This window comes from Oncorhynchus mykiss, chromosome 10 (assembly GCF_013265735.2).
Source record: "Oncorhynchus mykiss isolate Arlee chromosome 10, USDA_OmykA_1.1, whole genome shotgun sequence".
Taxonomy (NCBI): Eukaryota; Metazoa; Chordata; class Actinopteri; order Salmoniformes; family Salmonidae; genus Oncorhynchus; species Oncorhynchus mykiss.
This window is the reverse complement of record NC_048574.1, coordinates 60,234,869-60,248,093: the sequence shown is the minus strand read 5'-3', so window position 1 is coordinate 60,248,093 and position 13,225 is coordinate 60,234,869. Positions and strand designations below refer to the sequence as shown.

Sequence of the window (13,225 nt, the reverse complement as noted above, 5' to 3'; positions counted from 1 at the left end):
TCAACAATCGAAAATATCCCAGTAAACTTCACTAAGATCAATTGGATTCTTTTTTTTCTGTCAAATGTGTGACAAACATGTAGTTACTGCAGTCCTGTACGTGTCTACAGAACCTCTATGCAATCATTAGCAACGTGTGTAGAGTCATAATTTACAGTAGTTTACATAAAAAGAAAACAAAATGTCACCAACCATTATTAGCCACGGGTCTGAATTGCCTAGATTAGCATGACAAGAGTTGACTCACAATCGAGCACGCCATCTGCACGCGGCACCTTCACAGGTTTCTAAAAAAAAAAGACTTAATGGACAGAGAGAAGCAACAAACTTTAACTGGGGAAAGTGTGCTTTTCATTTAGCACCCGACAATCAACTTTGGCCCGAAAGCACATTCCTGGCCCTGTCGCCCCCGGCAACGGCGCTCAAGTAAAGGCCATTACGAGTCATGTGGCTCTTGAGTGTGCTGAAGAAGTCACACTTCTGGCTTGAGCTTCTGTGTATAGAATCAACAACAAAAAAATAGAAGGGAAAGGGCCTGGGTGCTTAGGTTTAATCAATCTCCCATGAAGCTTTGGTGGTGCAGACGTAGCTGGAATAGTGAACGCAGCCAAACATGAAAAGACAAAACCATTCGCCACATACCTCCCCTATCTGGCATCACCGAGGGTCGGCCCTAACTCGCTCTCGTCAGGAAGGGCAATGGGGGGGACAATTTGGGGAAAGAGAGGAGGGAGGAAGGCCAAAATTGAAGAGGGGAAAACACACGCTCACAGTACTTTGTCATTACACGTCAAACTATTTCATTTGCCTCCACACACAGCCATTTCAGCACACCGGCTGCCTCCAGTTTGAAGTGAAAGGGCAACGCATACATTATCCAATGAGCAAAGGGCAATGGCATACATTATCCAACGAGCATCTGGACGGAAGAGGCGATTCCACTGGGGCTATTGAGATTCCTTACGTATTTCCTACATAAATGCAAACACACCGCATGAAGGCCTTACACCTTGGTTCACCTTTACTACTTTTATTAATATGCATTTTCACCCCCCCCCCCCGATTCACTCCTGCCCTGATTCACTCCTGCACTGATTCACTCCTGCACTGATTCACTCCTGCACTGATTCACTCCTGCACTGATTCACTCCTGTTAAGTGAATCAGTGCAAATTCAATCACCACATCTTGGTTTTTCACCTCGGTTCACAAAGTAGGCTAACGAGCGTACAGACATGACTTCAATAGTGCTGTCAAAACGGCATCGAAACTAGCAGTTCCTGGAGGAGAAACACAATGAGAGAGAGAGAGAGAGTCTGGTCAAACTAGCTCTTTCCGTCAAAGGCTGAAATACAAGGTATTAGGAGTTCTAACAGAAAGACATGCTTAATTGATCACAGAGGACCCTTCCATGACCTCATAAACGGCAGTCAATCCTTTAGCGCAAGCACCAAGTCTAACTGATCTACTTTGAGAATGGTCAACATCGATTCACTGATGGCACTGACAGAGATGGTCGCCTCGCTTCGAGTTCTTAGGAAACTATGCAGTATTTTTTTTAATGTATTATTTCTTACATTGTTACCACAAGCATTTCGCTACAGTCACATTAACATCTGCTAACCATGTGTATGTGACAAATACAATTTGATTTGAGCAATGTACCCGTACAAGACTTATTGGGTCTAGGTCTATAGCCTACCTCGCCACTAATTAAGCACAGTCCATGACAAACAACATCCTCCACCCCCTCCCTCTTCCCTAAGCAACAGCGGCAGCATTACTGGCTTTTTTATAGGGACGTCAGTGAAAAGAATTTATAGTGCACTGCAGAGTGAAGTACCATTAAGAGTCGATCTCAATTTAGATTCAGAGAGAATGGAATGTCAAGTGGTTTTGTCCCAAATTAATACCACTCACCACCTCGACCACCCCACAACAATAACTTCTACTAGTGATGGTTGGGGGGGGGGGGGGGGGGTGTACAGTTACATATTGGGATATCTTTTTTTTAACGATATATCGTATTGACAATATCGCAATATAGTTTTGAGCTAGTTGGCTGTACCTGCACCAAAACAATATATATATATATATCTCATCACGAGAAATACAATAAATACTGTATTGGCACCTAAGTATTGTGATAATGTCTTATCTTGGTCCCTGGCAATTCCCAGCCCTAACTTCTACGCCCAACCACAACAACCCCGCCCTCTTACTAGAAGCCTTAACTAGCCTACTTTGTGAAAGAAGTCCATCTTGTTGTTCTTCCCTCTGTATCATGACCTCAGGCTCCAGTTGTTTGTTCCTTTTCCCAACTAAAGGTTTATTAAATCAAGGAACTAGATTCCATGCCTGGCCCTGGAAACATCAATCAGGTTAGCGGCATACCTAGCTGGCCTTAAGTGTGTCAGGCCCCCATTAGCTCGATAACCCCAACAGCAGTGTCGGAGCACACACAAGGACAGAATTAGCCTGGACTGCACACAAAATCTCACCTGGGCTCCACATAGCCCCCAGCTCTAAACATGTTTGTGTGATGTGCAGAAGTAAATACAAGGGTCAGCGATCCGGAGGGGCCCGGGCCAGACGTTTGGCAGATATAGCCGTCTACAGTCGGACAATAAGAACTGGATAGGGGGAAAACATGTTGATTCCTATCTTAGAAGTAACAACTTTCTGGGTTTTGTTAATCTTATCTTGGCCTAAAAAAAATGGCTGAATTACTGCTGTTAGCAAAAGCAAACCCTGAAATCGGGTAAAATAATATATTGAAAGCTGAAGTTACATAAATGAATTTCCGCCTTTGTTCACTGAACTAAATTAAGCTAGTAACTAAATATAAAGTTCAAGATTTAGGCTTAAGGAGAAAAACTAAAGGGCCAAAATTGTATCTTCTTGGCGGTAAGATGAGAGGTAAGGGAGTCGAATGGGCACTAAAGACCTTTTCATTTGCACATTCCTCATCACTACCCCTCCATTCTCAAACCCAGGGGTTCAAGAGGATACCGGGAATAAATAAAAGCATGCACAAGGAGAACATGAGATTCCAAAAGGCATTTAACTTAACCAGCCACAGATGTTAGCCAACCTTCCCTTACTAGCCCCCTCATAAAAACACTTTTCCAGAGCTTAAGGTGTGTGTGGCTTCTGGCATGCATCCTTTGATTTTACCACTTTATCATTTGTTTTCTTCTCAACCCTTGTTTTCCTACTTGTCGGAAAGCACGAGCTGCAGCTGCACGACTGGGTGAAAGCGACGCTGGGTGTGCACCCTTTGTTTTACATTGATTTCTTGTAGAGCATAATCCTCACGTGGTAACCTCACACCCCCCTCTGCTCAGACCCAGACCAACCCCCCCCCCCCCCCCCCAGGAGGCACACCGTTGCCTTGGGCATATTTGGTTTGCTACCAGCTATGGCTGTGATCCCAAACAATGGGGCTGAAAAGCAGGACAATCCTATCATTGCCACTTCTGATAAATCACTCTGAAGGCCATGGAGGTCGAGGGCAGGGGAGGAAGAGCAGGTCAGGAGCTCCCGGTGACCTGCATCCAATACATTCAGGAGTGGGATTTCAAACAAAAAGTGGGTGTCCTTCACAGAAACAAGAACACTTCTGAGTTTCGGCCTAAGATCCACAGCCCCAAGCCGAGGGCAGAGTCTCAACTAACAAACCACAGAGCAGAAATCTCTGTTGCCTAAATATAAGGCACTTTGTTTCAAAATGTCAACTTCCTAAAGAGTGCATTGTGTGTGTGTGAGAGTTTCTACAAATTTTGATGAGCGGGACCGAAGCTATTTTTAAACCAATCTCAGATGAGTTTCATATTGCATTTCAAGAATCAAAAGGCTCCCTCCAGTTCGCTCTGTTTACATTTTCCCTCAGTAAGTTTTGAACAAAAGAGGTAGAATTATCTACAAGCAACAATCTGACAACTACCCCAGAGAACAATCACACTAAGACTGGACAGGCACAATAGCTGACAGATGGTCCTTAAGGAGCCATGCTTCATGCCGGCTCATCCCGTCATGCTAAATTTTACCAGCAAAGAAAGTGTGATTTCCCCACAGGTTCACGGAAGGCCCTAATTTACTCTGCTTAATAAAGTGTATGTCTCCACCTGAATCTAAATTAACATCCTCTCATCAATTTCTCATGTAGTTACTTTAAAATCTGTAAATTACATTTCCAGAGACATTGCATTGGACTTCCAGACTTAGGGGATAGACTACATATATGCTAAAAACCTAATGTTTTATGCATCAAGTTTCACCGGCCCATTTGTACATTAAATATGTATATTGCCATGCAGAAATACATTTTAAAAGGGAAAAACGGACATTTAGCCACCCAGAGTATGGTAACTGTGTTTAAAAATCAAGGGCAGCAAGCCAGGTCTGACACACCCAAAATGGGGTTACCAGTAGCCTTTTGTGGCAAAAAACTTTTGAATTCCGAACTGCTTATTTTTAAACCCTTGGCACAGGTTCTTTAACGTCCGTGAGCAGCTGAGAAAAAAAGTATTCCTACTTTCTTTGTAAGACCACAAAGAGGCCAGCAAATGCATTTCACCAGACACACACACAAAAAAATGTAGATTTGCAATACTAAAGCGATATGACAATCACAGAAAAATAACTATTTCATTATACAAACAAGTTCCATCTCATGTGGGACGAGCCAGCATGCAGCATTAGCCATTTGCATATGACTCGTTTTACGACATTGAAACAAAATGCTCGCGTGGGAAAGGGAGCGTCAGTGGGTAAAATCACTAAGCAATCCTCTTAATTCCCCGGCAACTAGTTTGGAATGTCTACTGCAGGTCTTGGACACAGCTGCTCCAGCTGTTCCTGCCATCAATTATCTTCCCTCAGACAGAAAAATGAAAGGAATCAGGAAGCTTAGCGGTTCTCCAGGAAGCAACCCTCACCTCCATTCACCATTTGCCCCCACCACTGATATTTCAGGGAAGGGGGGGGGGGACATGGGCAGACAAGCATAGTCTGCACAGATACATGGGATTACACCCCTTTTCACATCCCAGTCATTTAAAATTCATGCATGCCCATTTGGTGCCTTAAATAATAAATGATAAACAAAATGGGCCTTCACATAGGGGCAATATGGTAATGACAAAGAGAGGGGGAAAAAGTGAGAAACTCACCAGTCTCTTCATCAATGGTGAATATCCCTAAACCAGAGCCGTCCCGTATTGAGTAGCGTATTTCTCCGTCTCTTCCTTTGTCTTCGTCTTGAGCCGTTACCTTCATTACGGATGTCCCAATGAGGGCGTCCTCTTTTATAAATCCCTTATCCACAAACGAGGGGAACCACGGGCGATACAGATTCTCGTTTACGTCCACTACATCCACCTCAATGAAGCACGTCGACGATAAAGACACGGGCTTCCCTTTGTCCTTGGCTTTCGCCGTGAGGTTGTACACCTGCTTCTTCTCGTAATCCAGAGTCTGCAGGATGCGCACCGCGCCACTGAGTTTGTCCACCTCGAAGTTGCCGTCCCCGTTATCGCTGAGGCTGTACCGTACCTGACTGGACAGCCCGACATCCGGGTCGTGAGCCTCCAGCCACATAATCACAGTGCCGACCGGGAGGTCCTCCCTCACCTTCACCCGGTAATTTGACGGGATGAATTTGGGAGGATTGTCATTGACGTCCTCAAGAACGACCTTCAGCAACACTGTAGACACGAGTTGAGGATCATTAACCGCCTGGTCACACGCAGCGATTTTCAGAATGTAAACCGGGTGCACCTCGCGATCCAGCTGCTTTTTCACGGTCACTACTCCAGTCAGCTCGTCAATGGCAAACTGGTCAGTGTCGGCCACAATCGAATACCTGATTACTCCGTTATCTCCCTGGTCCTTATCGGTGGAATCCACCTGGACGATTTCAGTCCCCACTGGTGTTTTTTCACTTATTTCCACCGAATAGGAGTCTTGCAGGAACTGTGGACTGTTATCGTTAGCATCCAAGATCTTAACATCCAAAAGACGCGAGGAGGACTTCTGCGGTATTCCCAGATCGTAGACCGTGACATTCAGTGTGTAGTGGTCTGTCGTTTCCCTGTCCAGTGGAGTGTGAACCAAAAGCCAACCGGTGTTCATATCTACAATGAAACGACTCTCTGCATCTCCTCCTGAAATAACGTACACCAATTTTCCGTTAAAACCACTGTCTGTGTCGGAGGCGCTTAGATGGACTACCCTAGCCCCAACCGGAAGGTCCTCTTTGACCTCAATGACACTGGGGAAGGACTCTGCAAACTGAGGAGAGTAGCGGTTAACCGTATGGATGTCCATTAAGTTATCGTCAGGCTCAGTTGGGGTGTGGATCTTAGTGCCATGAAGAAGCTTTTCTGCCAACATGGTAGCAACCCCAGTGTCGACGCACTTCAATTGGACAGGCTTGCGAGCTGTGATGACAGTGATGTTCATTATCATTGGTTCAGTCTCATGCTCTCCATCACTGGCTCTGATCTGTAAGCTATGGAAGGACACTTTACCTGCCTCCCCCTCGCTCAGTGTTCGTTTCAAAGAAAGCACACCCGAGTTGGAGTTCAACTCAAAGAGATCAAGATCATTCCCAGTTTTTATGTCGTACCGCACTAGTTGCAATTCGTCAGCGTCAATTGCAGACACCGTCGTTATCTGCTCTCCCACGCCATGGTCTCTAGGCACCGTGACTTCACAGTCGACATTTTCGAATAGAGGCTTATTGTCATTCAGGTTATTCAGTGTGACAGTAACTGATGCCTCCACCTCCCGTCGGAAAGGGGAACCCCAGTCTGAAGCCCTAATTTTGAGATTGTAAATCCTTGGCATCAGCTCGTAATCCAGTTCTTCTGAGGTGCCGATGACACCAGAGAAGTAGTCGATGACAAACGGCTGCGGGCTCACGTTGGCAATGCTGTAGGTCACATACCCGTTCTCTCCACTGTCTAGATCCGTGGCTTTCACTGCTAACACGTTGGACCCTACGGGTACATTCTCATCAACGGTGGCCTTGTAAGAGGTCTGTTGGAACTCAGGAGCATTATTGTTAACATCTATAATGTCAATGATAACCTTGGTCGCTGCCTTTTTGTCACTGGTAATAACTTCTAGTTCAAATGTAGGGGCATAATCCGCATAGATGGGTCCAGTTGTGGTAATTAAGCCAGTGTCTGGATTAATAGCAAAACGATTCTTCTCTGTTTTATATCTGAAAGCATACTTCAACTGTGGATACTTTGGCAAGGCAGTTACCATAGCAACAGGTGTGTGGAGAGGGGCAAACTCACTGAGATTGACCCTATAAACAGCGTGTTCAAATTTAGGGGGGCCCACTTTAAACTGAGGGGATGTTACATGTACCACTTTCGCTGAAGAAAACTGGGGGGGGCTTCCTTTGTCCTTGGCCTGTAATGTGAGGTTGTATCCGAAAGGCTGGGTGTCCCAGTCTACATCCTTGACCGCTTTGATTTTGTACTCCTTGCTCCCGGGACTAGTTCTCAGGGCCTTAAACTGCTGGAGGGGGTCGCCCGCCACCACGCTCAACGACGCGATCTCCCCATTTGGTCCCTGGTCGTTGTCCTCGACGGTCACTATGGCGTAGGTGGGGTCGCGGTCAGCGCCCGAGGGCGCCAGAGTGACTGCGGCGATGACGGGTGCGTGCTCGTTGGCCTGCTCCACCCTCACCGTCAGCTTGGCCATGCTACTGAAGCCGCTGCTCCCGTAGAGCTTCATGCCTCGGTCCACGGCCAGGATCTCCAGGTCATACAGCTGGGTCTCAGCGTGATCCAGCTTGCCCGTCAGCGTCACCACCCCGCTTGTGGGGTGAACGGCGAACACATCTGTCCACTCCCGGAAGCTGTAGTAGTACTCCCCGTTGGTCCCAATGTCGGCGTCCGTGGCGGTGACCTTGGCCACGCTGGTCCGTAGGGCCGTGTTCTCGAGCAGCGAGACGCTGTAGGAGGTGGGAGAGAACAGAGGCCTCAGGTCGTTGGTGTCCTGAACCTGGACCTGGACTCGGGCGCGAGCCTCCACGTTGGTGCCCCTCTCCACGGCTTTGACAGTGAGCAAGTAGTGGTCTTTGACCTCCCGGTTCAGAATGGCAGTGCTGCCTCCTTTGGTCCTTATTCTCAGGAAGCTAAAGTCTCCCAGGATGTAGTCCTCTGCTTTGAAAAGGTTCTCATTGTCTCCTGACACTATTTTGTACCGTATCTCCCAGGTGGGGTCTGTGATGTAGATGCCCATCTTGGCATGACTCTCCAAGTAGGTCTTAGCAGCAGAGTTCTCATATATGGTGGCATTGTAAACAGAGTGAGTGAACTGCAGCGCCAATGCCTTCTCCGTCCTTTGGTTCCCTGTGCAGCCGCAGAGGAGCTGCAGGAGCAGCACGAGCAGTGAAGTCAAGTATTTCCCCATTTTCGTACCGTGTTCTCTACCAAACCACCTGGAGACACACAAAACAGAAGGTCAGAAACAAGCTAAAAAAAATAAACATCAAATTAAACATTTTAATAGATTTTTCAGAAAATCTCAATAGGGATGGATCAGTGCTTTAATTTAAGAGCATCATAAAATATGTCTTTATGCTAACAAGCAAAAGCGCTAAATGTTGAACCTTCCCAACAAATTTGTGGTTTTAAAGTGGCACGGTGAACGGCTGCTGTTAATATCTGCTCAACAAAGGTCTCTAACCTTACTCCTCCCTTTACTGTGAGCCTCACTGAGCTCATTTAAACGGCATGACAAACGATGGTCAGGCTGATAAATGGGGTTTCTGTGACAGAGGGGGAGAGGGAGAAAAGATATAGGACAAATAACGTATTTGTCTTGGCCGGCATTCCTCTTACGAGTTCAGCAACAGGTTTAACAGAACAGATATACTACGTAAATCCTTTTTTACTGTTTCAAAGCACAATTCAGAGACGAGTCTCTTCACATCAGAACATTTAATTCAGTCCTCTATGTACAAATGATGATGGAGGTCATTGGTAATGACAAAATAGCTGCACGGCATTCAATTCTCACTTATTCAATTACAGGTCAAGCGAAAACGGACTTCAAAGCTATAATAAGCACATTTGACAATTCCTTCTATCTTCTAAATTGCACATGTTTGAAATTCTTTGATCTACGTGACATTATGCAAATAGCTCAAGCGGATACATTGCACGAAGAAAGGGTTGGAAATGGCAGGAAAGCAGCACTGTCCTCACATAACTAGACACACAAACTGACTCAAAATACATGGTCTAATACGAAAGGAAGTGACATTCAGGCATACAGATTTGTGCTCGTATTGGATTTCACGTGTACATTATACATCCATTATTATGCCTGGAAATAGTGTATGATCAAAACGACTGAATTCTAGCACTAAAAGCTGTATCTATACTGACTCTGGGGCCTTAGTTCCTGAGCTTGGCTATTTTCTGTTTAGGCTGTGCTAAAATAAACACAGAGTTGCCATCGGGAAAAGCACTGGAGAATGTTAAAACATCCCAGCCGGGCTATTGACTGACACTGGTGTCCAGCTGCCTTAGATCTGTTCAAAACACATGCTGAATGTATGCTGAATGTATGTTTGCAATAGACAATAGACATACATACATATACATATATATATATATATATATATGTATGTATGTGTGTGTGTTTTATGGGGCTAGTAGCATAATGCAGGCATGAGTACTTTCAACAACAAAAAGTATGCATTGAGCCTATATTTTTTTACCCCTGGGGAATTGGCTAACTTTTCATGCCTCCAGTGTAGGGCTTTATGGCACAGTCATGTCAGGTCAGTAAGCAAACTTAAGTAAAATAAAACACATGTAAATTTTTTTTTTTTTTTTTAACTAAGTCTGCATACACATCCCGGATTTTCCAACTGTTGAACTAGGCAATTTGTGGCAAATCATAAAGGGGGAAAAATTATATTGACATGTTTTTTGGGGGGGCTGAAATCATATTCTTGGAAGAAAGGAAAATACAAAAATCATTGCTTTCTGTCTGTTGTTTAATTGTCCAACCCATCCCCCAACGGTACCCATTTCTATTCATTTCACGTAGACGCGGTAGCATTGCCTGAGACAGATGTACGTACCGATTGTTTAAAGAAATAGCAACAATACCCCAACCGCGAACACTGCACAATGTGTAAAACAAGTCCCACACATATACAAAAGGCGTAGAACGGTAACCAACTTCCATAGTCTCTCATTTCGATAGTAGCCTATTTAATACCTTTCCGAAAAAAGTTAAAACGTTCAACTTCACTGGGGGAATGAAAGGGTCTCTGATTTCAGTCCACTGCTCGAGCGCCACTTATAGAGAACTAGTCCGCTCGGACAATCTCAACTTTTAACTCCGATTCACAAACCACAAAGACAACTTGCTTATACACAGGAAAAGTGCTAAAAAAAACAAATGCATCACATTACATACCTATTGCCTCATTAACGGCGTGGATTTTGGCGGTTTTTCGTGTAGTTTGTAAGGTACGAACGTCTGCATGGTAACTACGTGGACTTCCCTCTCCGCGACTCTATCCACTTTCCACTTCTTTCTCGTTGCTCCCTTTCTTCCACACTGAATTCCCCCTAGTATCTCTCCGCGTTGCGCACGCCCGGATCTACTTTGCTGGCATGAAGATAAGACAACCAGCTCGCTCCCCCGCTTCACGAATCGAGATAACGGTTAACTTTGATCGGCTCTATTCCCTAGTCTAATTTCAATTATTTATCCCTTCCTAGGCTTTATAATAGGCAAATCATATCAAATAGGATTTCATGGGGAAATATCATGCCAATACCTATGCACTAATATCCTTTTTGATTGCATTTTCCATGCATCCATAACATGAACATTACAATTTACTCCCCAAATGTCGGCAATGTTTTACCACATTTACGCACGGTGCCAATAGTGTTTATGAGGTAATCCAAGCAAATAAAAATGGTTACTTGGGTATAGGTTTGATTCAAATTTTTCCCGCATGGATTAATGCTATTCTCTATTAAAGTAAACAATTGCCTATACAGTACAATAGCCTACAACGTTTTATTATGAGCCTATGGGGAGTGTAAGTGTTTTCCTATTTACAACCTTCAATTCATTTCGATGTGTGCAACGAGAGTGCACATTTACACGCCTGCTATTCAAGAAATATCTTCATGTTGAAATATTCGGTGTAATACATGTGCAATAATATCTTGTTCCCAAATCCGTGCGCATGGGAGTGTGACCGATGTGCGATTGATGGCGCTCTCTCACTACTTTTTGTTCAGGCTATTTTCTCTCCAAAGCGCTGCGCTCTGGACGGCACATGCTGCTGCTCACCCACAACTTTATAGTGTGTGTGTGTGTGTGTGTGTGTGTGTGTGTGTGTGTGTGTGTGTGTGTGTGTGTGTGTGTGTGTGTGAGAGGGGAATCTTGGAGACTGTGAAGCATGGGCTGCCAGTATAATGTCATATTAACGCCTCCTCGGAAGTTTATCATGTCACTAATGTTGATGATGATCATGATGAAAGACTCCTGCTATTTTCAATGGTTTTAGGCAATACATTATTTCTCCTCTATCAGTGTAAAGCAATGCTATTTCCTAGTTGTACTTACCAGACGGGCTGGATGACGCCGCCTCTCCAAAGTTCGGTTCAGATAAATCTCTGCAAATGTTGGCAAATTATGTTTGCGAGCAGGTCGCAAAACGGTAAAGTGACACACAGGAACCAATCAGACTCCGGTTATTCCACATTATTCACATTTTCAACGCTTTCGAAATCCATAAAAGACACATTTTCATCAAGCGCGTATGGCACATTGGAGTCCACAATCGTTCATCTGCGTGCGATTCAACAGCATCCGTTGAACAGCAGTAGCCTACTGTTTCTACCGGGATGCCTCGGTTTTAGGAAGCAGTGACGTAACGAGGCTCACACGCCTTCGTCGCTCTCCTTGCTGATTCCCATACAAGTTCAACTGGAAAATAAAGCGACAAGGAGCCTAAAATATTAAAAGAGCAGGATTCAAGATTCACTCGTTGGTAATGCTCAATTGCTTTGCTACAGGACCATAACAATGACTTTCCCTATTGAAAGTAAACTAAGGTTGTGTTGGATATCATTTATGTGATATGGTTGTGATATGGTTGCAATAGGCTGCACATTTCAGCACGAACTCATACAATGACTGTAAAATTCCATATATGCTAAATACGTTATATAACCTTTATATATAGGGTCAACATGCATGGACGTGGAAATCCCAAACACAACTACTATTCCACCACACAGTGACTGCCACACACCGGAAGTTACCCCCATGCTGTGTGCAGGGAGGCCACAAACGAACACACCCTCAATTGCACGTCTAAGTGTGATGCGAACCAGTCGTCTGATCCCTGTCCTATGTCCACTCACCAATGGCTCATTGAAGTCAAATTTGCTCAAGGTCTGTGTAAAGACAGGCATGGGCTCCTTTTGTGTATGGGGTTCTGGGGTGTTCTCTTTCTCTCTTTCTCTCCCTCTCTCTATTTTTTTTTTCTCTCTCTCTCTCTCTCCCTCTCTCTATTTTCTCTATTTTCTCTCTCTCTCGCTCTCTCTCTCTCTCTCTCTCTCTCTCTCTCTCAAAGATGTGTTTACATTGCCAAAGCCAATGAAATAAACAATAAACTAATAAACTAAAGTGAGAAGGCACAAAACAACATTAACACATTTTTGTTATTTCTGTATCTCTCTCTATCTGTATATCTGTATCTCTCTGTATCTCTCTCTCTCTCTCTGTATATCTGTATCTCTCTCTCTCTGTATCTCTCTCTGTGTGTCTCTCTCTGTATCTCTCTCTCTGTGTCTCTCTGTATCTCTCTCTGTATATCTCTCGGTCTCTCTGTCTCTCTCTCTGCGTATCTCTGTATCTCTCTCTCTCTGTATGTTTCACTCTCTGTCTCTCTCTGTATGTTTCTCTCTCTCTGTGTAGATCTCTCTCTGTACCTCTCTATGTATCTCTCTCTCTCTCTGTATCTCTCTGTGTCTCTCGCTCTCTGTATCTCTCTTTCTCTCTGTATCTCTCTCTCTCTCTGTGTGTATCTCTCTGTGTATCTCTCTCTCTGTATTTCTCTCTCTCTGTCTCTCTGTCTCTATGTATCTCTTTCTGTCTCTGTGTCTCTCTCTCCTCTCTCCTCTCTCTGTATGTTTCACTCTCTCTCTGTATCG

General features: G+C 44.6%; 1 protein-coding gene across 8 annotated transcripts in view; it reads right to left on the bottom strand.

The window, feature by feature from the left end:
• Positions 1-11,929, bottom strand: part of LOC110534409 (protocadherin Fat 1) — a 97,975-nt gene extending 86,046 nt beyond the window's left edge. For 7 of the 8 annotated variants that reach the window (XR_005034193.1, XM_036933521.1, XM_036933523.1 and 4 more), the window contains exons 1-2: positions 10,461-10,649; positions 5,174-8,463 (exon numbers count right to left, since the gene is read on the bottom strand). Coding sequence is in view for 7 of the 8 variants with exons in the window: in XM_036933521.1 (XP_036789416.1) it covers positions 5,174-8,435 (3,262 nt within the window). In the remaining variant the exon portion in view is untranslated. Of the gene's footprint in view, positions 1-5,173; positions 8,464-10,460; positions 10,650-11,630 lie in introns of those variants that run through there. The other variant, XM_036933522.1, reaches the window with a different exon arrangement.
• Positions 11,930-13,225: the final 1,296 nt, after the last annotated feature.